Below are 25,486 nucleotides of genomic sequence, written 5' to 3'. Positions count from 1 at the left end.
CAGACCTAACCCAGACCTAACCCAGACCTAACCCAGACCTAACCCAGACCTAACCCAGACCTAACCCAGACCTAACCCAGACCTAACCCAGACCTAACCCAGACCTAACCCAGACCTAACCCAGACCTAACCCAGACCTAACCCAGACCTAACCCAGACCTAACCCAGACCTAACCCAGACCTAACCCAGACCTAACCCAGACCTAACCCAGACCTAACCCAGACCTAACCCAGACCTAACCCAGACCTAACCCAGACCTAACCCAGACCTAACCCAGACCTAACCCAGACCTAACCCAGACCTAACCCAGACCTAACCCAGACCTAACCCAGACCTAACCCAGACCTAACCCAGACCTAACCCAGACCTAACCCAGACCTAACCCAGACCTAACCCAGACCTAACCCAGACCTAACCCAGACCTAACCCAGACCTAACCCAGACCTAACCCAGACCTAACCCAGACCTAACCCAGACCTAACCCAGACCTAACCCAGACCTAACCCAGACCTAACCCAGACCTAACCCAGACCTAACCCAGACCTAACCCAGACCTAACCCAGACCTAACCCAGACCTAACCCAGACCTAACCCAGACCTAACCCAGACCTAACCCAGACCTAACCCAGACCTAACCCAGACCTAACCCAGACCTAACCCAGACCTAACCCAGACCTAACCCAGACCTAACCCAGACCTAACCCAGACCTAACCCAGACCTAACCCAGACCTAACCCAGACCTAACCCAGACCTAACCCAGACCTAACCCAGACCTAACCCAGACCTAACCCAGACCTAACCCAGACCTAACCCAGACCTAACCCAGACCTAACCCAGACCTAACCCAGACCTAACCCAGACCTAACCCAGACCTAACCCAGACCTAACCCAGACCTAACCCAGACCTAACCCAGACCTAACCCAGACCTAACCCAGACCTAACCCAGACCTAACCGGAGGCCCTAAACCAGACCTAACCGGAGGCCCTAAACCAGACCTAACCGGAGGCCCTAAACCAGACCTAACCGGAGGCCCTAAACCAGACCTAACCGGAGGCCCTAAACCAGACCTAACCGGAGGCCCTAAACCAGACCTAACCGGAGGCCCTAAACCAGACCTAACCGGAGGCCCTAAACCAGACCTAACCGGAGGCCCTAAACCAGACCTAACCGGAGGCCCTAAACCAGACCTAACCGGAGGCCCTAAACCAGACCTAACCGGAGGCCCTAAACCAGACCTAACCGGAGGCCCTAAACCAGACCTAACCGGAGGCCCTAAACCAGACCTAACCGGAGGCCCTAAACCAGACCTAACCGGAGGCCCTAAACCAGACCTAACCGGAGGCCCTAAACCAGACCTAACCGGAGGCCCTAAACCAGACCTAACCGGAGGCCCTAAACCAGACCTAACCGGAGGCCCTAAACCAGACCTAACCGGAGGCCCTAAACCAGACCTAACCGGAGGCCCTAAACCAGACCTAACCGGAGGCCCTAAACCAGACCTAACCGGAGGCCCTAAACCAGACCTAACCGGAGGCCCTAAACCAGACCTAACCGGAGGCCCTAAACCAGACCTAACCGGAGGCCCTAAACCAGACCTAACCGGAGGCCCTAAACCAGACCTAACCGGAGGCCCTAAACCAGACCTAACCGGAGGCCCTAAACCAGACCTAACCGGAGGCCCTAAACCAGACCTAACCGGAGGCCCTAAACCAGACCTAACCGGAGGCCCTAAACCAGACCTAACCGGAGGCCCTAAACCAGACCTAACCGGAGGCCCTAAACCAGACCTAACCCTAGAGGCCCAGCCCTAGGGCCCAATCCAGACCGAACCACAGGGCCCAATCCACACCTAACCCTACAGGCCCAGCCCTAGGGCCCAATCGAGACCGAACCACAGGGCCCAATCCACACCTAACCCTAGAGGCCCAGCCCTAGGGCCCAACCTTCCAGACCTAACTCTAGAGCCCAACCCTAGGGCCCAACTCTCGGGCCCAACCTACCAGACCTAATTCAGACCTAACCCAACCCTAAGGCCCAACTCTCGGGCCCATCCTTCGGGCCCAATCTTCGGGCCCGTCCTTCCAGACCTAACCTCCCAGAGCTAACCTTCCAGGCCTAACCTCCCAGACCTAACCTTCCAGACCTGACCTCCCAGACCTAAATCAGATCTAACCCAACTCTAAGGCCCAACAACCTATGCCCAACACCCCGGGCCGGACTCCGGAACCGACCCCCAGACCCAACACCCCGGGTCCAACCTCGGACCCAGCCTCCAGACCTAGTCCTCAGACCAAGCCCCCAGACCTAACCCATGACAAGGACACGTAGCAGGACCAGAGACAAGGGCACATTGCACGGGCACGGGACACGAGGCATAGTAGGATATTTATATATGCACGGCCATGGGAATAATGACAAAAATTTATTGTAACTTATGCTTGAAATTTTTCTGTGTGCACTGATCACTGAGTTGAATGTACCGTTGCTAACATCTAATTTTGATTGCTTCCGTAATAGTTACAATTACATTTCACCAATGAGTAAAAAAAAAAAAAAATTACATGTCAGCAACTGTACACTCGATTTAGTAATCTCAGAGAAAAAATATCAAACATTAGTTAGATTAATACTTAATAATTTATTTCATGGGAATGTTAGTTATAGATATCATTTTGCCGAAAAGATTCGTCTGTCGAAGATTGTCCATATTAGAAAGATTGCTGCAAATATCATATACATATTTATGCCCACCAATCTTCTTTTCCTATGCACCCCTTTTGGCGATCCAATGGAGCACAATGTTTGCTATAAAATATATCGAAATAGATTGCTTTTTGAGATTGTATGATTTTTTGGAAATATTTGTTAGAAATAGACACCGCGCATTTGTACTCTGTGTGCAAGTTTATTAGCCGTACCATTACCACATTTTTTTCTATTGCTAACAAAGATTTTTCAAAATACATGGATCGAGTTTTCTAGCACGTTACACCAACAATGGAAGATTTAATCAAACTCTGTATAATTTATGAGGTAACGTGTACCGTTAGGAATCGATTTATCTTCGGTTATGGAGACAGTTGAAATAAAACTGTTGGTATACGTGATAGTGTATCAGAGAATACCGTCTGTAAGCGCATACGAACTATGTGGCAGCGACTGATTTGGTGTTGGAAAATTATCAAACGATACTTGAGTAATTGCAGCATTCATGGCACCAGATATCTTGTGGATGGTCAGCTTTCGTATCTGGAAAGGTAAAACAAAAAAAGAAAAAAAAAAAGTGAAAAAAATGTATTAGAAAGAAACTCACTGAAAAACAATAAATATTTCCTTGATACATTTCGTACAATGTGTCCTGTTGACAGATTTTTTTGGTTGATTGCCTGCGTACTGTGTTGGTATGGTTGCGTAGACATGATTAAATCCGCATTGAAAAATTGTATTGAGTATCCCGTCGGTGTAACCGTGGAGACCATGTATCTTCATTGGGTAACACCATTTCCTACGGTTGCTTTTTGCATTTCCTCGTCTAAAACGATTTCAAACAAGTACTTCAAAAGGTATGTAACGTATTCTAACGTGTATGGTACACATAGAGTATCTCATTCTAATCCAGAAATTAGTATATCTTGGACGATACGCTCAACGGCAGAGACCAGCGAAACTTTATTCGAATAACAGGCGACGAATAAAATTAAAACATAGCAATTTATTCGATTGAATAATTTTATTTTATTTCGTTTACTGTGAAATAATTCATTCTGTAATTCAAATTTTATGATTGCCCCCTCAACCTTAATACTCATAAATAAATGAATGCAAAAGAGGGTTGAAAAATATATATTTTTTCATATTTCGTCCCCCTCTCCAAGTGAATCTTTTCAATCCACTCTTGAACAGATATAGTATAATTATTAATCCTGAATTCCTGTAAACTCTGTACCATTAGAGTTACGTTACCAAATGTCCATTTGTTTGCGAATCAACGTCGTCTATGTTTATGGTAAACTTTCTTTTTTTTTTAAGGAATCCAGGAGCGCTTGTAAATTACACCAATCCGAGTTTACTTTCTACAACGGCGGAGGAACTTTTGTTCGCTTACGAACAGGTCAGATTTTCTATCCCACCTATACATATGTATAATATTTTACATGTCTGTTACGAGAGCATACAATTAATCTCTTGCCGTATGATTTAATATGAGATGGTATGTGTCGTAGCCGGGCTTTTAAATTTATCTTGCGTCGAAACGAATACCTAATCTGCCATGGACGACGAGTCTAAAATGATATTGGCACAGGCCAATGGGTTAACAGATTACAAATAACTCTTAGTTCGATAAGTCTATTCGACCGAGAAATATTTTTTAATATTTCATCTTTCAATTTACCGCAGATGAAACTTCCGTGTACAATATTATTGGTCGACTGCGAGTGGAACAACGTGAAATTTAATTGCTGCTCCGAATTTCAAGAATTAAGAAAAACTGGCATAGGGTATTGCCTTGCTATGAATACGTTTCATCTGACTAACAATGCCGAACCAAGCGTACGATATCTCATAAATCGAACCGTACAATATGGCGATCTTTTTATTGATATAAATTCAACCTCGAAATCGCTAATCAGACTACTTACAGTGCGTATCTGTTTTTCTTTAATCTCTTCTTTAGCATTTTCATTTAGACGTGTTACAAGTTGCGATAACAGATATTATTTTCTGCTTGAAATTAGTTTCGTTCGAACATACTTGGACACTTCTATTCAATGTTATTACGTTCATTTACGATCTAGACTAGAATCTGTCTGCAAACAGAGACAGTAAACCCTTCCTGTTACAAACTGCAATTTAAACTTTTACGTAAGAAAATTGAAAATTTGTTTCCCCAATGTTTTACAAATTATATTAAATGCTTTAGGTACACCTTTTCAACAATTACGAATTGCCAACGATCAACAACGTGGAGAAGGACGAGATACATTTGAAAATCGGCAAGACGACTCGCGTGGAATTCATAATGTACGACACGTACAACCAAGACGGTGTAAAGAAAGTCGCGATCAATCGTCGAAATTGTCGGTTTTCCGATGAAAAACGAGGAAGCAGTCTGTTTGACATTTATAGCAGCGACTCGTGTTATCTGGAGGTGCGTCTACAATTTAAAATGCTCCACGTCTCCTACGTCAATCTTGTATAATTTATTATACGATTCACCAGGTAATCACAGAGCGAATGATAACGTTATGCGGCTGCGTGCATTTTTATTATTTCATACCGCACGGTGCACGAGCTTGCAATGGAACCGAAATGTTGTGCATAATCGCCAATAAGACGAATATTCTCTCTTACTCGATGAGAGATGAACAGTGTCTGCCAAATTGCGACGGAACGTCACTGCTCACGTATGAACCATACGAAAATTACATTTTTATTACAATCTTTTTACTTACAGGGTAATCAATTTCAACACGTTCGCTCTCATTATTACGTTATTTTGCAGCCATTAAGTTTAAACAAACATTTGTTTATTCCGTAAATCGGAAGGACGTCTACACGTGTACACAGTTTTACTAAAATATGTCGAGCTGTTTTCGAGTTTTCACGGAACAAACAGTTGGACAGTTACCAGACGGATATACAAACATTCTGAAAATATATTTCTTGCTTTTCGAGTCATTAAACGATTAAAATATCGAAATTTTTTTCAAGGAAAAACAAACTTACAAAAATGCCTATCCTTATATGCCGTAGAAATCAATGGGAACAACCCGAGTACGAGTCTCCGAACCCTTCTTATTCACGACTTCATTTTACGTTATTAACGCATCCAACAGTGAGATATCGTCGATACGTAGCTAATGATCTTTTGGATGTTGTAGGTAAACACTTGACAATCATCTATATTCTATAATATGATATAAAGTTACCGAATCTCTACTCTATAAGATCATTGTTATGCCAGTGACTCGAAAGAAACCCAGCCGCCTAAAAAACATCGCACCGATAATCCCGTGGTTGCGTATCATTTCTGTCGATTAAGGAGCCCTTATCGTTGCTCGACGACGAGACATGGTCTAATGCAGCAGAGTTACCTCTGTGAATTCAATACGAGAGATCCGTACGTTCGAATGCTCAGAAAAACAATACATTGTTGTGAAATGTTCATGCCAATTGGTGGTCTAGTACCGGGTAAGGGCCCCTTCATCGGAGAGACTTTCTACACGTATACAAACAAATTTTTCACCAGTTCACTGGCAAGTAAAATCACTTTCTATCTAGGATCGTACAGTACTGTTTCCTAAACTGTCTTCTCTATCATCTAAACACTTTCTAAAAGAAATCATTCTTTATTCCAACGACTAAATAAATGTCTCAAAACCGGAAATACTCTATATTATACTACTCTCGCTTTATCGTAGATACACCATTCATATTACGCTATCTCTAGTTTCAGTTGGAAGTGCATTTGGTCTATTTATGGGCGTCAGTATATTAAGTATTTTCGAGATACCATACTGGTTATTTATTCGCCGAAACGAGATAACATAAAGTCACACTTGTCAGATTCGAGTATTGAAAAACATAGTCAAAGATTGATTTACTGCACGTACTTGTTTTGGACTTTTCAACGACACTCGGACTACTATAAAAGTATCGCGTTAGAATGTACGCAAAGTACATCCTATAAATCAGCAAAGGAAATGCTAATAAATTTTTCCACATGTTCGAGCCAACGTTCGTAACTCTAGTGTACGATTCCTTTATGCTGCAGCAACTTTATCTTCAAAGTATTATTTGTCAGTAAATAAAGTGACTGTAAGCAGCCACGGATTCTAAAGAAAAGTCTCCTGCCGGACGCTTATATAAAGATGAACGTGTGCCGTCATCTTTATTTCTTTAACCATGTCCAAGTCGGAGCTGAAAGTTCCAGTTGCATCCGAACAGTTGAACAAAGTGTGCTCTCCTGTAAACGTCTCTGAGAATTTGCTAACTTTTCAACAAGTCCAACATATAGTAAAAAGTTCGTGTGGCAGTGAAGCAAACGTTGTAAAGTTTTCGTTGCAACCGTACTCGAATAAACAGCTTGGATTTCAGGGATCTCATAAACGACTCACCGTGGAAATTCAAACAAAAGATGGGAAACGAACGTTGTCTTTCTTCGCCAAATCCATACCTTACGACATACCTCTTCAGACTGAGTACATGATCGAAAAATGTGTCTTTGACAAGGAAAGAATATTCTATCGTGACATAATTCCTCAACTTCATCACGAATACAAATGTGAGCCGTGGGTTTCAGCCTGTTACTTGATTAAGGATAATTTGCTGGTCTTTGATGACTTGGGCGCTCAGGGTTACACGATAAAGAACAAATTGTTCACCAAGGAACTTATTGTTTCCGGTCTAACGGCCATTGCTCGGATGCACGCGTCGTCTCTTTTGGCAGAAGCGCGCCTTGGAAAGACATTTAAAGAGATATATCCTCACGCTTTCGTGGAAAGTTCCTTTTGTCAGACTGGTAAACTTCGAAGATGGTTCGACGTTGGTATCGAAACTGCCGTTGCTGTCGCTCAACACCTTGGTCTCGATGCTACTTTAATACCAACGACCTGCAAGGAAGTGTATCGTGCCATAGAAACGTCACCTACAAAACGCAACGTGGTCAGTCATGGAGATCTCTGGGGAAATAATCTCATGTTTAGTGACAATGTACCGCCAAAGTGTTTGCTGGTGGACTTTCAATTGTTGAGATATTCGCCGTTAGCGCACGATGTGGCCCAGTTCCTATATCTTTGCACCGATCGTACTTTTAGAGAAACATCGCAAGAGACAATGTTGAAACATTATTACAGTGTTCTGCGTGAAACCTTCAATTCAATGAATTCGACCTCCGTAGAGATTCCATCTTGGTCAGAGTTAGTACAAGGGATGGAAGAACAGCGCTTAGGTGCTTTGATCACTGCAGTTATATATTATCAGACTGTGTTGATGGACGAGGGCTTGAGTGCGCAGATTATGAACGAAGCGGATCGTTTCATCGACTACGTCTTTCGAAACAGAAAAAGCATAGTTCTCAGGGCCATGAAAAATGATCCCGTATACAATAAAAGATTGGGTGACGCTGTTGCCGAATTGGTTGAGCTTAGTTTTCGACTTGAACAGTTACCGAAACCAACATAATCTTTCAAAATATCATTTTTATTCTCTTCTTTTCCTATTAAAATTAAAACGAGTCTTTAGGCTAAGTCTGAATATTGAACCGAACAATATCTCAACATTTATATAATGCTGCACAACGTCGTCATGTACGTACAATATATTTCTCGGATAACATCTAATAAATAGTGTACAAAGCGACAATCTTCTTCTATACGTACCCGTTTCAATATTTCACGAAAGAATTTCGATAATCGTTCCTTTATTTTTCTTACATAATCGAGCTACTAAGAATGGGAGTTGCGTACGCCAAGGGAATTGAATTTTATTGCATACTACATTTCAGACATTCGGTTTTTAAAAGTTGAATCTTAGCGAATCCGGGGAGGCTCGTTCAACGGAAAATATTTCGCGTCTATTTCCTCATTCGTTAATGTTGAATATTTTCCTGGTCTGGAAGTATGGTCGCTAAGAAAGACCAATCACACTCGATCACTTGTGTTTTTCTTTCATTTGCGATATTGTTTTCAACGACAGGTGAGGATTCAGGTTTCATTCGTCGTGGGAACTCATCTTCGCTCTCGTCCGCTGACTCCTCTTCGTCGTTCATCCTATCATCCCTAGGAAAAAAAACTATAAACTCACGGATTCCTGATTATCATCGTCGAACAAAATAGCAACTTGGAGGCTTGATAATTCAGTGTTCCTTTTTCGTTTGTTAAACTACCTTTCGTGTTTCTTATCCGCTGACTGAACTTTCGATGTCGATGACACCAATAAAGAGGCAATGAAAGACGAACAAAGCATTTTCATAGGCGGTAGAGTGTGGGCCGAGACACTGAGAAGCTGAAACACGTTACTAACATTAATTTACATAGTTCCATAGATTAAAATAGTTTTCTTTATTGCTGTGTTCATCCTTTCAACTCGTATGAGAAAAAGAAAATATATGACATTTATTTCTATTCCTTTTCTAATTCAAAATGCGGGAAACGAATGAAGGAAAAGGATATACGAGTTGAAAGAGGATGTACGATGAATATAAAGTGCGTTCGGTTCAGTCACACTCGTCACTCTCGAGATGGCCAATTAGTTAATTAGTTTTAAGGCTGACGCAGGCACACCCCCGAACGAAAATTTCTGCAATTCCTGTAATCTTCTACTTCAGATCTAGGTTGACGCGTCTCTTACAGCCTACACGAATCTTCGTCACGGTATACACTAGTTTTCGCCAGAAAATCACGAGAAATATGCGTGTTTCATTCAAGATGCGCGCATTAAGAAAATAAACCGGAAAGATGAACGCGTCAGCGCCAAATCTTTTTCTTCCTTTCCACTTAAACGATTATACTTTGTAGCCAATATAAGTATAAAAATTATAGGTAACAGTTCTTTACAAAGGTATAAAGAAAGGTTCCGTTCGGTAATTCCTTAAAAAAATAATTTCCGAATAGAGGGTGCGTCATGTAATATGCAAGAAAAACTGATTAGTTCGGAACAAACTACACAACTAGAATCAATGTTTGCCCTTAACGAGGAGAATACCATTTTATTAATAGGTAACGTAACAATCAGTACAGTTCCCGGGGGAGATAAGACTTTGTTCCTAGCTTCCCAACAGGTTCCTCCTGACCTGATTTTGCAAACAATTCCGTATCAACGTTGAAAACTACGTTCTCCATTGTACACCGTAACGAGACTAAATAAGGGAACGTTCCATCATCGAAAGTTTAATTCTTCGGGCGCTGACGGGGAACGTCTTCCTCGTCGTTTGTTCTGATCTCGGCCAACTATCGAAAACTTAATTAAAATTTAAACCCTACTTCGCCTGGCACACATTCCGCCGTATTTCTACAGACCGAACGAGGAGAGTCGAGAAAAACGTTACGGTAAATCTTAAGTAAGATTGTCGATCGTTAAGTAAAATATTAAATAATAATTATTTTCTGCGCTTGCCGAAGATCTAGAGACAGCTGGGTCTGATCTAGGTAAAAATCTCGAACGAGGAATGAAAATTAAACAACTTTCAGCGGTTATTCGTCTGAATAATTGTTCGATGTCTGGCTGGAAGCCGATTACGTACAAGGAAAACGTTCCTCTTTGCGAGGATTCTTTGTCGAAACATATATGTAGATCATAAAAAGAAACGGAGATACGGTGGTAAACAAGTCTTGACAATTCCAAAGAACTGACGCAATTTTTTAAGTAAGAACGAAAGTGGCGAGTTGCCGGATGTCCGTTTATTACCACTGCCGACGTAAACGTATGTACGCAAGTAATTACACGTCGAGTGTAACTTAACTTTATCACGTCACGAGACATCTTAAAAAATTTCTCAATCAAGAAAACTTGCTTTATATTTATGCCACCTAATAATAATCTTGTCTTCTTTCAAGACTTGAAGAACGCGTGTCTTCCGTTACACATCCACTGCATCAAATCCATCAATATTTCTTACGACAAGTAGATTCAAGACCACTAATTTAACACTTTGCACTCGATTGTCGCCGCTACAACGGCACGCGTAACGTATACCATTACTCGGTTAAAGTTTTATTTATGCTAACGCAAACTTAACTAATGAAATAAATAAATAAAATTTAAATTCTTAATATTTATACATTTTTATCTTACAACTAACAGATTGTTTTCATTGCCGAAATTTATTTATAAAGTGCGAAATAATCACACTTTTTGATATCCAAGAAACTAATTACACGATTCGAGACAATAGAAGGCAACGCGCAGACACAATACGGGCAATCGTTTAAAATTAATTATACGGTCGTTCATAATACTGTCATTAGCGATCGTGCGGCCTTAAGGACCGCCCCTGGTGATGATCCTTAATTTGCTTAGCCTCCAGACTAAGGCAGTCTCCAAATGGGACAAGATTTAACTTTCAGAGGAGCTGATGTTATCGCCGTAATTTTACCAACCACAATGCTCGCCAAGTTCAAGCAAACTTGTACTTGTTGCATGGTTTCAGCGATAACAACTTCTAGGGAAACTGTTGGTATTGATTTTGCATCGTACAACGAAATTTCGAAACCTCTCCTACAGGGTAGATTTCATTGTTCCCGAGAACACTCGCACGTGGGTTCAGAAAACAGTCGGACATTCTATTATGTCTATACCATATCTTCGAATAATCGCAAACTCCTTATCACCTTGAATGAGAAACAAACTTTCTTATCTGACAAGTTTTCTTTGTTCAAGGGGGTGATGATTTTCACGTGTATCGGCTCGAAAAATAACCGATATTTCGAATTTTTCTTTGGAAAAATGTTTACAAGGATAACATACATGTATATGAGATTGCACTTTAATTAAATTCCACGAATATTATGTTTTATGGGGATCAATATTGCCCAGCAAGTAACAATATTTGCTGATTTTAGAAACGAGGAGGATATTCTAGTTGTGTGCTTAGGTAATATTCTAACAAGGACGATGGGCACACCCATGTAGATTAAGATTTTCTTCAATTGATACGCCTAGAATGAAGCTATGAAAAAATTCAAACGTTAACGCAGCTTCTACTTCACCGTATAACTTTTTCCTATTAAAAAAGATCAGAAACATTGCCAAACATTATTTTCCACCCGAAAGAAACGAGTGCTACTTGAGAAGGGAACGACGATACGTTTCTCGCGACTCTAACAATTAGTCGTTCTATTCGCAACGTTAATTGCGATCATACGAAGTAAAAACTTTTTAAGATTCATTCAGAAACGACGTCAATTCGCGCGCACAACTTCCGCCAAGATGAAAATAATACCTCGAGTGACGCGTGTCGAAGGTTCTCCATCAAAGACAATACCCTAGGTCAGAGGGACAACTCTGGAACGCCGTGAGAGGGTGGGAGTGCGGTGAAGCAGCTCCTATATTAAATCATGGCGAGGCCACTTCCCAAACTCAGTCCTACGTCGAGCGTTCGAGCACGCAAGGAACGAACTCTCCCCCCTTGGCTTCTCGCCGGGTAGTCCATCGAGCGAGAACACACTTTTCATCGCTCTGCGATTTAATCCTGGCGAACGTAGGTTCAACGACGTCTATCGGCCAACGTTTCCTTCACATTTCAAGAGAAAAAGTAATGGAATTCTATTTGCAATAGAAGAATATCGTAACCTTCAGCGAAACTCTACTTGGAATTGTCCGTTGATACAATTTTTGAATACTCGCTAGATACGGGGCGGTAACTCCTGAAATTTTTTATTCAAGGAAACGTCCGAAGAAACGTCTGTTCCTCAAGTGCGTATCAATCGAAGGAGACAACTGGTGGAAGCCTCCCTCTACGTTCGGTAAACAAAGTAGAGGGCATGAAGTTAACGGCGTGGAGTTTTGTGTCGTGTATCTTGCTGGCTATCTTATTTCTGCCGGCTACTACGTCCGGATACCCTGCCAGCAATCCAGAAATAGTGAGTATCTTTTCTTTCGTGATTCGTTCGGTACCACCTACAAATCAATTTTACGTTTCTCTTAATTCATTTATCCAACACGATACATTCGGGTCACATCGACCCGATCTGACCGTCGGTGTATCTTTCTTTCGTGCATCAAACTTGTCCACGTGTTGATAGTAAATGTGTAGACTATCTGTAAGTTGGGGTCTTTGACTCGCCCACTTCCGTTCCTCGCTGCGAACTAAGGAAAAGCGACAAGTTTAGAAAGATGCGCAAAGTGAGTCAGCGTGGCTGTTATACTGTTCACCAGAAAACTGCAAATCAAGGTCTACTCCTAAAAGAAACAAAAGTTACAACGTTCCATGAAATTCTATCAACATCGTTTACCGTCCACGGTGATTCATTCGGCTGGCTTCGTTCACGCACAAAATGATAATTTTCTACCGGATCAGACTGTTGTTGTAACATTTACCAAATGTTATCGTTAAGATTGCGCAAGTTTTATTACCGATTACATAATTCGGTCATTGATATTCGAGTTACAACGGATAAAGATTTGTTCATAGATAAAAACCACTCCCGCGAGTGAAACTCGAGACTAACTATGGAAATATTGTTGCGACTCCGTGCAAAAATATTTTGCAAATCGGCAAGGAACCTTTAATAAAATTCAGATTTCCCTCACCACGGACACGTGGAACGCTTATGATAACACTGCAAGCATAAGTGGACTTTACAAGTGAATTATTTCCTCCGCTTGTATTGCTACATCTAATCAAATTGAACTGTAGGTGGTACACGATATTTTAAACAAAGAGTTTACGTCAGCGAGTATCATTTTTGGATAATCTCAACTATAATTAGCCACGAGGCGATGATTAAGTTTATTTACGCTATGCTGCGCGGCGATCGTTCCTCAAGTCTTATTAACTCTCTGTAACCCAAATTATTCACGAGTTCTGAAAAAATGTACACAACGCGGTACATACGTAAGAGAAATAAGTCGCAACAGTCCCCGATTACTAGACTAAGCCAATAACGGAATTTCGTATGCCGGAATAGGCAAGCTTGTACGTACAATTAACGAGTATACGACCTCCAAGTCCCAGGGGGTTACAGAGCATTAAAGGCTCGTCAATTATTGTTGTAAAGATGTATAACTTGCAGGCGATCGAGAACATGCGGCAGATACCGCAATGGCACTGTCTACGTTACAGAAAATTCGATCTTGTCCGTCGCTGTCGGAATTACCGTTTAGGAAGGAAACACTGACAAACACGAAACCACCGCAATCCCGGATGGACAACGACCAACAAATTCGTTTACTCGAAATTCCATCGACCAGCTGTTCTCAACGTTCTACTGCAAACATTGAAATTTATTTAACGCGTCAAGATTTAACTCGCGTAGTAAACTTGTCACGATACTTTCAAATAATATAAAACCACACCTACTTGATAAACGAAGCAATATCATTTCCATAAATCTTTTTAATTTCATTTTTCATGGTGCATCGTTTACTTGAAAACTGTACTTGTCAGAGTCTAATGTTCATGTTCAGTTTCCGCATCGCGTAAATTAAATGGACGAAGCAAATCAAGTAATAAGAGATTCTATTCGGTCTTCTTTTTTTTTTTTTCACTTAACCCTTTGCGGACGCATATGTTGGAACATGGACGTTAGGAAAAATAACGTTATACGATTCATGTTCAAAATAGTAAATATACGTTGTCTAGTATACATACATATATCCTGATGCCAGCCACGTACGGTCAAGTGTCTTTTCTTGACCAAAACAATAAATCAAATTTGCCTGCCTTTTATTATTATTTATACTTATATGTTTTGTAATTACTTAATTATTTTTATACTATATTACGTGGGAAACTGTACATATAAATGCACTTCAATCTTATTACAGGATGAGAATGTGTTTTAGAATAAAATTATTTTTTTTATCGCACATGTATTTTGAAATTAATATTACTTACTCAACTATTGGACTCCGAGCTGTTTCACTATACTATAATTGCACGTTATAGAAGAAGAAATTTGTATAAAATATACGTCAAGACACTTACTTCTTCCACCATTCCTTTCCCCGGTACGCTTAATTGTTCGTGCATGAACGGAGTCATTGCCTCTTTGGTCGACGTAGTTTTAGCTGCAATCATGCGACCAAAGGCAGTTGCGGGTACGGTAGTACTTGTAGATAAAGATTCAAGAAAAATTGTCACTTCGGATTCAGGTTCCAGTGTCAACAATTCCTATATACAAAAATAGGTATCTAGTACCGATGATATACCGGAGGCACGAAAGTTGCGTGAATAGCGGATCGAGACAGATAACAAATAATAATTTTAAAACTTCGAAACGAGTGATACAGGTGATGTATTATATAACGTACTTGATTGGAATCTAAAAAGAAAAGTTGCGATTTTCGTTGCCACTGTCTATAAGACGAATCTCGCTTCTCCTGCAGATGTGGCACGAAAGTAGCTCCCAAGATAGAACAATTGTTTTCAATAACATTCGTTCTTGTGTAAACGGGACATGGTCTTTGCGGTGTAAATACAAACACTAAAATAAACGAGCAGACTAGTATGCGTAAGATAATAAAATTAAATGTATCTCCAGAGAAAGTAAACTTACACGAGTTATTGGTTGTAAAAACGGCCATGTACATAGATTTTGAATCAGCTGAAAGAGTTGCAACTTTCAAAGGTACGCTCCATATTAAAGTAAGCGATAAAATATTCCAAACTGCAATATGTTGCGTGGAAGCTGCTACTACAAGGTGACAGGCTTCTTGTTTTCCAAATTCGATTCGTCTAATAAAATTTTTATTGTAATGTCAATGTTACTCTGGTAATTCATGTCGTTATTATTTTTTTAGGAACTTACGTCACTGGATATTGATATTGGCTATGCGTAAGACTACATTTAAACGTGCAGGTATCGGGCGTCCACATTGTTACGCTAGAATCAAAACCAATACCAACTAATGAACCATCTATTGAGAATCCAGCATCCGTTACAGACAAATTTCTATAATCTCCTATACTATGACACTGCCAATGTTTTGGTTTTTCTACAACAAATATTATCTTAAAACTTAATATAATAATTCACTGTAATACACCAATTGATAAAATACATCCATCTTACGTACTGTACATCGATGACGATTCAACGAGATGCCACAATTTGAATTTCTTATCACCACCAGTCGTAATTGCTAATGCTTCGTCTTCGTCGAATGAGGTACACGGTTGGAAATGTAAAGCATTGATACCTCCATCGTGAGGAAGTTCGATCGATGTGTTTAATGTGAACCTACCAAATCGGTATAAATTTATACCAAATCGGTATAAATTTTTTATACAATGACCACTCGAGCGATTGTACTCGCATTTTATACTTACAACTGCTGTTTCACATCAAACATCCAAAACTTGAGCCTTACTTCTATACACGATAATTTATCATTTCGTTCCTCAACAGTTGCCATCCACGTGCCATCGTGATTTAAAGCTATCTTTGTAACTTCCGTGTTCACGATAATTAAACTACGTTCTTGGGTTAAAAAATTTTGTGCTGTAATATTTATCTAAAATTTTATCAATATTTAAGTATATTAATATTTAGATGTGCGCTGTATATGACCTTATAATACTACTCACATTGTACAATAAATTTTTTGTATGGGTATTATAAAATTGAACATGCCCAGTACGACTATTTAAAACGAGACAATTTGTACGTGGATCAACAATAAGACCAGCAGGAAATAAATCTTGAGTGGATAAAGCTACACCCCAAGTGAAGTTTTGTATGACGGATGTCAACTTTTTTTGTGGATTTACAACTACAATGCCTACAATTTTCATCAAATGCAAAAGTATTATTAGTATGTGCACAAAAGATCAAGGTAATATTATAATGATTATTAAATAACACAATTACCATTATCTAAAGTGGAAACAGCAACATATAAATTGTCTGGAGCAATAGTAAGGTGTTTAATAGGTGCTGGTAACCTAGGAAGAAAAGATTTCTGCTGTGGGTTTGCTAAAACCCATTTAACTAGCACGCATTCTCCTCCACCAGTATACATATGACCACCTGTAATTTCGATGAAATGACCACAATTATTTTTAAATATATATATATATAACTATTATTATATTCAAGTCTAAACAAATATTGAAATTTCTGTATTTTACCTGATTTACTGAAAGCTATTTCTGTCACTGGTAATGTGTGCCAATGATAAACTCCTGTATAAGGTCTTGTTTGAAACAAACTCTTCCATACTACTACACGACCAGATGAATCTCCTGTGGCAACACATTCTTCTTCTGGATGTCCAGCAATACATGTTGGTATCCTACCTGTTTTCCCTGTTTTGTGTCTATGATAAAATAAAATTTAAGTATTCAAGTATTTTATTTCCTAAATTTAATTTTTGTTACAGTAATAAATAGTTTCACTATGACATGTTACGTACTGCTTATCAATAAGATTCCTTGATGGATTTAATATGTGTAAATCTACATCATGAAGAATAGCTATCAAATTCTCCCCATGATTCCCAATAATATCAACATAATATTCATGAGAGTCGATTCTGTGATAATCAATGGTAAACATTATTATTTTAACAATAAATGTATTTTTATCATTATTATTTTGAATTACCTATGATATAGATATTCAAATATGACATATGAAATATTCTGAAATGTTTCACTTACGATATACAAGTGGATTTTGTACAAAATCCAGTATCTAGATCAAATAGTGCTACATAAATTTTTGCATTACACTTGGAAATATAAGTTACAAGTACTTGACGTAACTCGATCCCTTTTTGATTCTTAAAATTTACAATATGGAAAGTTTTTACTCTTGGATCTTCTTGGAATTTTAATTTCTAGAGAAACAATAAGAAAATAATGATAAATATATGTAAAAAAATTCAGCCATTTTGAACAAAGATATAATTTTATAGTTTTAGAAAATACATTTAACGTTCATACTAATTTTTTAGTGATAATGCCGCTTTGACAACTCCAAAAATTTAATTCCCCATTTTCTGTACAAGCAATGACACTGTTAGTACTCTCAGGGTGTACAATTAATCCTGCTATTCGATGATTTGCTGGTTCTAATTCTCTTACAAAATCTCCAGTTTGTATGCTATAAGCTCTTACAACATGTTTCCATACTATGTAAAGTGTTCTGTAACAATATAAATTGTTTAATGAAATAATAATAATAATAATAATAAACTATTAAATAGAAGAGCTCGAGATTCTTGTACTTGTTAAATTAATTCTTACTCTCCATCGTGAGAAAAGAGTGGTCGTTGATCAATTATACTACCTCCACCTTTTCTCGTAAGAACTAAATCGTCTACATCTATTACTTCGATATTTGTAGACTGTCGACGTGCATTTAATTTCATCTGCATTTTGTCGTTCGACTCGCGAAGGACTAATGTTTCTGACGATTACACTTGGTATGATATACTCCATGCATTAATAACACATGAACGTACAAATTACACGTAAAAAAATTATATTTTGATAATAACACGCGTCATACTTTGAATAACCAAACCAAATGCCGACCGCGTGGTTTGTTCTTGTATCTAAACACTTGGCAAACTTCACGTGACACGTATACAACTGTACTGAGAAAAATACCTAATCTACGTACGAATACGGGGGGAAATTACTACAAACACGTCGTATGGCCGAATCTCCTTATTGGTTCGTTTGTCACGCTAGTACATCAGAAACTAACTGGTGGCTCGCGGATACGCCGAGATGCGTCTGAATAATCCCTAGCGGATCTCGTTACCCGTAGTCGGTAACTAATGGAAGAATGTGTTACCTCGTCTGTGGCGAAAGGTCTACTCGCATACCTGGTCTGTAGCGTTACTTTAAAAATTTATTTTCTAATTGTAATACAAAGTTTATAATACTTTTGTTTGCATTTACTTGTACTTACAATTATTATTATAATGTAGAGAAAACTAACGAATTGTGAAAATTGAAATATATTTAGTGATTTATTCTGCAAAGTTTTTTTAAAATAACTTTGAAAGATCAATTTACTCAAGTTATTTCGATATACTCTAAAACATTAGCTGATGTAATTACATTATTGATAAAATAAATTATTAAATTATGTTTCACTGTGTTCATAAAAATCATCTTTCTCCTCTTTGATATTAGACTCGGAAAATCCCATTTCCTCATCTTTTTGGCAAACAAAATCTATAATCACACTATAATCAATAAATAGTATTAATGCTTCTTAATATAATAATGAAAAAGAAATGTTTAAAAGAAGCAAAACTTACTTTAGCAGGTCACCTTCGTGGCTATTCCAAGATACTGTTCCTGGATGCGTTATTTTATACTCTAACATATTGTTAAATTCTTCTTGTAATTTCTATAATTAGATAAGCACATAAAAATATATTTTAAATATAAATTATAATCTACCCAAGTTTCTAGTTTTTATACCTGAATGAGTTGTGCGGTTTTTAAATCACACGCAAAATTTTGAGAACTTGTTAAACTAATCAAATAATTTCCTTTTTCTTTTTCTGTAAAATTAACAGCATTGATACGTGAACATAACTAATGTAAGCCATATGTAAAAGAACTGCGAATTTTTCGTACTTATGCACATATGGGGAGCCGCGAATAATAAAATTGGTCCAGTCACAGACGTGGTGTCATGTAAATATATCGAGGACGATTTTTGTTTTACATAATATGTGATATAAGGACTAGGAAGTTCCACTTTATCGTTTACACTCGACGGATGCATGTAAACGTTACCATCTTCTGGAGTCCACAAAGATGTTCCCATCTTTGTAATTCTCCTGAAATGTGCAGAATAAATGAAATTGTTAAAAAATCAAAATTTTTATTACTCTTTACTTTGACAAATTCGAAACTTATGTTTTCTTAATAGATTTAAAAAAAAATAGAATAAAAAAACAAATAAAAAAGGGAGAAAAAACGTACCTCGTGATGGCAATATTTGGGTATAGCCCAGCAGATACTATCGCTTTTATTAACGCAATATTGTCAGAATTCTTATTAGCGTTCCTCTCACTTGGATTGCCACTTTCCAAAAATTTCATTTCGTACAAATACTGTGCAAATTGAGTTTTCATTTCGGAAAGAAGTTTGAGTGTATTTAAAGAGAGAAAATACTTTCTGCAAAAATAACCAGCATTTCCCCTTTTGTACGCAGCCTCGAATCTCCTCAAAGCTTCGGCCAGTGCAACGTGATCACTGTACTGATTCAAAGTAAGTTCAAGTTTTTTTTGCTTTGCTTGATCCTCGTTTCCTAGAGGACAATAGAATGCATCTTTGAATGTAAGACTTGCTACAATCGCGAAAACTGGCTCCACGCATGAAAACAATGATGCCCATATAATCATTTTTCCTGATAAAAAGAAATTTTAGTGAAAAATAATGATCCATAGAGATATTATACTTGAGAGTAGAGATGTCACCTGTACGTGGATCGAGCGGCAATTGTGCTAAATGATATCCTAAAGGAGTCAAGTTTTCCTCGTTATCTAATGCATTAAGGATCCCTAGTAGATCCAAAGATAAGTCTATAGTTTTTAAATTTGGTGGGTCCATAACGCTGGCCAAAAAAGATTTGGCCTTTCCTAATTGCAAAATCTTTATTTGTAAAATTACTTCTTCTAAACGAGTTCTTAACATCTCAGGTAATGGATACTGATCGAACGTCATTTCTCTAGCTTTCGAATATAGATGATAGCAATAACCAGGTTTTACTCTAAAAGGAACATGCGAATATCAAAATAAATATTGCAAATAATAAAAAAATCAATTTCTTTTAATTAATTTAATCTTACCTGCCCGCTCGACCTCTTCTTTGTTTGGCATTAGCTAACGATACCCATTCGGGTAACAGAGTTTGAATATTCTTATTCAAATCGAATTTAGAAAACTTTGTTCTGCCACAGTCAATGACATATACTACGTCTTCGATAGTTATGGAAGTCTCCGCAATAGAAGTAGCAATGATTATTTTACGAACTCCTGCTGGTGGTTCTTTAAATATAAGCCTTTGATCGACCGTTGGCATACGAGAATGAAGAGGATAAATTACGTATTTGCCTATATACGATGAATAATTTTTAACAAATATTGTAATACTAAGGCCTACATTTAACGTACATTTCTATTAAACGTACTTACTTTGCGGATATCGTCCACTATCCAACATTAGTCTGTGTAATTTTATTATGTCCATCATACCAGGCAAAAAAACTAAAATTGCTCCGGGATCTTTTGTTCTAGAAATGTGACTAATCAACTCTTCTACAAGTTCATAAGATATTTTTTCGCTATTAGGATTCTTCAGTTGATCAATCACATGTTTTGGATACTTTTTCTGTATTACAACAAACGCAATTCAATTATCGCGCGAAAAAACTAAAAGAGTATAAAAGCCTAAAAATGATACTTGCACCAGCTATAAGTTGTCGCGCATATGGATTTATGATTTCGGAAAACTCGTCCATTGTATGTTGAACATTTTTATATTTCTTGGTATATTTCCTGAAATTTTGGGGCATTGCAGGTGGTTCAGGAAATTTAAACCTGTAAGTAAATTTGTTATTATAATTTTTTATTTTACCTATTTTATAATAAAAACTGCAATCAGAGAACTTACTGTGTAACTGATAAAACATCTTCTAAATAAAATGTTTCCACTGGGTAAGTAAAGCCTGGGATATGAATCATGGGACAATCGTTGTAATATTTTGAAAACCTTTCGGAATTAAGCGTTGCACTCATGAGAAGGACTTTTAAACCTGGTCTCTACAAAGTACATTGGTTTTCATATTAAAAGGAAAAAAGGATTTGATTTAACTTTAGATGTAAATTTACGCATAATCTTATTGGACATACTTTAGGAATAATTAGTTTCAACAGAGCAATAATAAAGTCACTTTGTATCGAGCGTTCATGAATTTCATCTAATATTATATGAGAATAATTTTTTAAAGCTGGATCACTTTGCATGAATTGCAATAGCATAGCAGTAGTACAGAATAATATACTTCCTCTATCTCTGGGTAGTACTCTATATATAAACAAAAATAATATAATATTTCATTATACAAGATAATTATAGAAAGATAAAAGCATACTTTTCAAGTCGAATTTGAAACCCAACAGATTTTCCAAGCTTCTCTCCTCTTTCAGCAGCAATTCTTTCAGCAACAGACATTGCAGATATCCTTCTAGGTTGAGTACAAATAATTCGAGTAGTGCTGCCATTACCTTCTTCTATTTGATCATCAAGTATAAACTGGGCAATCTGTGTTGTTTTACCACAGCCTAAAACACGTATACGCAATAATTACATAGAATAAACTATAGTAGTTTGTATAAAACTGTTAATAAAAGACTTACCAGTCTCTCCACTTATTACAACAACTTGATTTTCTTTGATCAATTGTAAAATTTCTGATCTCTTCCGATATGTTGGCAGTTTTAAACGAAATTTCATCATACGTTCATACTCTTCCAAGGATGCTTTTAATTTATATTCCTTTAGTAATCTATCATCTAAATCGCTATCCTTCTTTATACTGGATTCAACGAACAAAGCTTTAGCCAGATTTTCCTGTATATTACCAGATACTATGTTTAGAAACTTTCTTTTGAAGTGTGAATCATGAATATGCGTATATTTGTTTTCAATTTTGCTATTGATATCTTCAGCTGATGCTTCATTGTCGTACAATTTATCATAAAAACCTGTAGAGTTTCCCAAGACCTGTTCAATTTTCTGTTGAATATTCAACGGTAATTTAATAACACGAGTTTGTTTTTCTATACGTTTCAATTTGGACTTATTTTTGTAATAGAGCCCTATTTCTTTGCCTTTCAGCCAAGGGGGATGTCCTTGACCTCTGCCTCTTGCATGGCCATGCTGTTCAAAACGTGAGCTTCCAGACTGAGAACTTTCAACTCCATCTCCTAAGCATATATGTCTTATATTGCAAAACATTAATACAACAAGTCCAAACTGATCAAAGTTTGAAATTCAATAAAATAATAGATTACAATGAATGTACGAAGCTTTCTGAACTTTCTGTATGAACATTAAAAAATTATAAAATAGAATCTCACAGAATATATATGAAATCTAATTTAACAAGAATGCATTCTATCAATTTATTAATTATATTACGGAAAATGATCTGAATAATTTTGTTTTTACCGTATTTGTTCCGCCGGGAATAATTTGTTCCCCGTGCTCTGTAAGGATGAGACATTATCGTGTACACCGGTTTTAAGTCTCATTAAATTAGGTACGAACGATTATCATTCGTGAGACGAAACCCTTCGGCCCAGTGTGGTCAGATTTGGCATAATCGAGTACATCGAAATCGACAATAGTGACGACGAACTTCCTTAGCGTCTGACGAAATGGTGGGGAAAGCCGCCGCCATATCTTACCGCACGAGCCACATGTTACCGGTTACGCCGGGTCAGTCGGTACTTTGTGAACGGGAGTCTTTCCTTCTTGCTCTTGAACAACTGAAATCCGTCCTCGCGTCAATGACATACAATTTTCCCCCGTTCATCACGTTTTTCATCGATTTCCCAAAGTTGCATGAAGTATGTAGGTACAGACCGACCCGGGGCGTAACGTGTGGCTCGTGCGGTAAGATGTGTCGGCTTTCCCCACCACTTCGTTAAATGCTGAGGAAGTTCGTCGTTACTAATGTCGACGTCAATGCACTTACTTATTGTACATATGTATACACCAGATCTGGCCACACTGGTCTCGCTCGAGTCGAATGAATCCTCGCGAGACTTGAGGCTCTCGAGTGAGATTTCTAAAGAATATAGTATATGTATAATTGTAAGCAGAACATGGAAAGATATTTTATTAGATTTTCTTATCTTGGTACGCAGTACAGGTATAATATATATTTGTCATTTTTTGTTAACGTTAATATTTTTGAAAATGTTTTTTACGGTATACTGAAACGTTTCAAACTCTTACAAAATCTTTAGTTATAACATTAATATACTAATTATGTTCGAATTTAGTGGAATGCAAAAGAATGTAATGCGAAACAATTGTATACTACAAGACCCAGACACTATCCAGGGAGCTTTAGAATGTGCTTTTTCAACATTGAAACCAAAGTGTATAAGTTGGCCAAAAGTAACTCCCTCTAGCAGGTGAATTGCTTTAATTAAAATTAATTTTCTACATGTATTATTTAGTTAAATATGATCTTATAATTTATAGAACTGACAGTGGAGTACATGCTTTATATAGTTCGGCTCATGTTGACTTGGAAAACAAGTATGATTGTATCTATAATTCCGACGAAGTGCTTACGTCTGTAAATCGCTACCTAACTAAATGTCATCATGACATTAGGTAATTAACAATTTGATACTGTAATATCTTTCGGTCTATAGTGATTTCTAATAGATGAATGTATTCTTTCAAGACTTTTGGAATTTATTCCTGTGACGCAAGAGTTTCATGCTAGACATTTTGCAAAATCTAGAACTTATATTTATAGATTTATGATAGCTAAGAAATCCAATGAGCAGAGAATTCCTATAGCAGAAAGACATCGAACCCACTTTCTTCGGTATTGCTCATATTTGCATTGAAAAAACATTTATTTTTTCATAAACAATGTTTAATGTGTCATTATCGTTTTGTGTAAACTTTTTATTAGGACAGAAAATTTTGATATAGAGAAAATAAAATGTGCAACATCGTTATTTATGGGAACAAAAGACTTTACAACATTTAGTGCGCAGATGAAATTTAAGAACCAAAAGAATCCTGTACGATCGCTACAAAAATTATTTGTACAAGACAGCCAGCCCTTTATGTTACTTGACCCTTTAGCACAACATTTTAATTATTGGAATATTATATGTAGTTCAAGATCCTTCTTGTATAACCAGGTATGTAATAATAAATACATGTTAATTTTATTAATTCTCTATTCTACACATATTATAATTTACTATAATTATACTAAAGTGTTACTTTATTACTACAACATACCAGTATGTAGAAAACATTTATTGTGATATTCCTATATAGAGGGTGTTCGGCCACCCCTGGGAAAAATTTTAATAGGACATTCTAGAGAGCAAAATAAGACGAAAATCAAGAATACCAATTTGTCGATGAAGGCTTCGTTAAACAGTTATTAACGTTTAAAGTTCCGACCGTACTGAATTTTTTTCTTGAAAATGCGCGATTTCGGGGGTATGTCTATTCACCAAAAATTATTGTAATTGACCCCCGTAACCGAAAATAATGTTTTTAGAACGATTCGAAAATTTTTGAATTTAATTGTTAATAACTTTTTAACGAAGCCTCCAAAATCAACAAATTGGTATTCTTGATTTTCGTCTTATTTTGCTCTCTAGAATGTCCTATTAAAATTTTTCCCAGGGGTGGCCGAACACCCTGTATATTGTTTTAATGAATATACATAGAAAATATATGCAAACTGGCAAGAACACATATAGTTTTCAAATCAACTATTTTGTAGGTCAGACGAATAGTAGGTTCCTTGCTATGCTTAGGCATGGGAATAATAACAGAAAAAGATATAACTACTATGTTACAAGTGCCTAGCCATAACAATTGGCCTGGTCAAATAAAACTAGCTCCACCACATGGTTTATACCTTGCGAATGTAGAGTACTGCCAAGAAGAATTAAATAAACACATTATAAAACACGAAGAAATGCCTCTTAAGAGCAAGATGGTAGTGCCAGTAATGTAGATAAAGAAGCATAATAAACATACAGAAATAAAAACTAAATAAATTAAGGTTTTA

General features: G+C 37.5%; 5 protein-coding genes across 9 annotated transcripts; 3 read left to right on the top strand and 2 right to left on the bottom strand.

The window, feature by feature from the left end:
- Positions 1-2,901: 2,901 nt before the first annotated feature.
- Positions 2,902-6,599, top strand: Ppk13 (pickpocket 13). The gene is made up of 8 exons (XM_076771750.1): positions 2,902-3,261; positions 3,373-3,567; positions 4,034-4,115; positions 4,403-4,645; positions 4,926-5,153; positions 5,225-5,409; positions 5,759-5,886; positions 6,456-6,599. Exons 1-8 carry the CDS (start codon positions 3,152-3,154, stop codon positions 6,554-6,556), a joined length of 1,272 nt encoding a protein of 423 aa, XP_076627865.1. The 5' UTR covers positions 2,902-3,151; the 3' UTR covers positions 6,557-6,599.
- Positions 6,600-6,781: 182 nt separating this feature from the next.
- On the top strand, positions 6,782-8,188 carry LOC143345039 (uncharacterized). Its single transcript, XM_076771748.1, has one exon. The coding sequence runs from the start codon at positions 6,911-6,913 to the stop codon at positions 8,186-8,188; it is 1,278 nt and encodes a 425-aa protein (XP_076627863.1). The 5' UTR covers positions 6,782-6,910.
- L(2)05287 (WD repeat-containing protein l(2)05287) lies at positions 6,896-18,214 on the bottom strand. The gene is made up of 15 exons (XM_076771747.1): positions 17,916-18,214; positions 17,613-17,814; positions 17,328-17,506; positions 17,081-17,200; positions 16,797-16,984; positions 16,537-16,695; positions 16,254-16,447; positions 15,996-16,180; positions 15,743-15,906; positions 15,475-15,661; positions 15,223-15,401; positions 14,978-15,150; positions 14,652-14,837; positions 8,892-9,010; positions 6,896-8,784 (listed from the first exon to the last, which is right to left on the bottom strand). The coding sequence occupies exons 1-15, from the start codon at positions 18,044-18,046 to the stop codon at positions 8,595-8,597; spliced, it is 2,556 nt and encodes an 851-aa protein (XP_076627862.1). The 5' UTR covers positions 18,047-18,214; the 3' UTR covers positions 6,896-8,594.
- Positions 18,215-18,499: 285 nt separating this feature from the next.
- Positions 18,500-23,076, bottom strand: LOC143345037 (ATP-dependent DNA/RNA helicase DHX36). The gene is made up of 14 exons (XM_076771746.1): positions 22,873-23,076; positions 22,059-22,628; positions 21,794-21,983; positions 21,552-21,726; positions 21,313-21,461; positions 21,107-21,239; positions 20,835-21,030; positions 20,489-20,753; positions 20,117-20,409; positions 19,620-20,046; positions 19,269-19,474; positions 19,110-19,192; positions 18,944-19,035; positions 18,500-18,868 (listed from the first exon to the last, which is right to left on the bottom strand). Exons 1-14 carry the CDS (start codon positions 22,925-22,927, stop codon positions 18,766-18,768), a joined length of 2,937 nt encoding a protein of 978 aa, XP_076627861.1. The 5' UTR covers positions 22,928-23,076; the 3' UTR covers positions 18,500-18,765.
- Positions 23,077-23,382: 306 nt separating this feature from the next.
- LOC143345041 (tRNA pseudouridine synthase-like 1) lies at positions 23,383-25,432 on the top strand. 5 transcript variants are annotated; one of them, XM_076771751.1, is made up of 7 exons: positions 23,422-23,445; positions 23,485-23,578; positions 23,712-23,846; positions 23,917-24,051; positions 24,125-24,271; positions 24,362-24,596; positions 25,196-25,432. In XM_076771751.1, the coding sequence occupies exons 2-7, from the start codon at positions 23,511-23,513 to the stop codon at positions 25,430-25,432; spliced, it is 957 nt and encodes a 318-aa protein (XP_076627866.1). In that variant the 5' UTR covers positions 23,422-23,445; positions 23,485-23,510. The 5 variants fall into 5 exon arrangements, with proteins under 5 accessions (XP_076627867.1, XP_076627870.1, XP_076627869.1 ...); XM_076771752.1 differs by having other exon boundaries at positions 23,383-23,578; positions 23,926-24,051; XM_076771753.1 differs by having other exon boundaries at positions 23,433-23,565.
- The last annotated feature ends 54 nt before the right edge of the window (positions 25,433-25,486 follow it).

Source organism: Colletes latitarsis, chromosome 8 (assembly GCF_051014445.1).
Source record: "Colletes latitarsis isolate SP2378_abdomen chromosome 8, iyColLati1, whole genome shotgun sequence".
Taxonomy (NCBI): domain Eukaryota; kingdom Metazoa; phylum Arthropoda; class Insecta; order Hymenoptera; family Colletidae; genus Colletes; species Colletes latitarsis.
This window is presented reverse-complemented; position numbering and strand designations above follow the sequence as displayed.

Coding starts and splice junctions, on each gene's coding strand:
- Ppk13 (XM_076771750.1), top strand. CDS start 3,152: ATGTGGCAGCGACTGATTTGGTGTTGGAAAATTATCAAACGATACTTG. Junction 3,568..4,033: donor TCAAACAAGTACTTCAAAAG/GTATGTAACGTA, acceptor TTTTTTTTTAAG/GAATCCAGGAGCGCTTGTAA. Junction 5,887..6,455: donor TGATCTTTTGGATGTTGTAG/GTAAACACTTGA, acceptor CGCTATCTCTAG/TTTCAGTTGGAAGTGCATTT.
- LOC143345039 (XM_076771748.1), top strand. CDS start 6,911: ATGTCCAAGTCGGAGCTGAAAGTTCCAGTTGCATCCGAACAGTTGAAC.
- LOC143345037 (XM_076771746.1), bottom strand. CDS start 22,927: ATGTCTCATCCTTACAGAGCACGGGGAACAAATTATTCCCGGCGGAAC. Junction 21,727..21,793: donor TTTCAAATTCGACTTGAAAA/GTATGCTTTTAT, acceptor GTTTATATATAG/AGTACTACCCAGAGATAGAG. Junction 19,036..19,109: donor AAACCGCACAACTCATTCAG/GTATAAAAACTA, acceptor ATCTAATTATAG/AAATTACAAGAAGAATTTAA.
- LOC143345041 (XM_076771751.1), top strand. CDS start 23,511: ATGTATAATTGTAAGCAGAACATGGAAAGATATTTTATTAGATTTTCT. Junction 23,847..23,916: donor AAAGTAACTCCCTCTAGCAG/GTGAATTGCTTT, acceptor TATAATTTATAG/AACTGACAGTGGAGTACATG. Junction 24,052..24,124: donor AAATGTCATCATGACATTAG/GTAATTAACAAT, acceptor TATTCTTTCAAG/ACTTTTGGAATTTATTCCTG.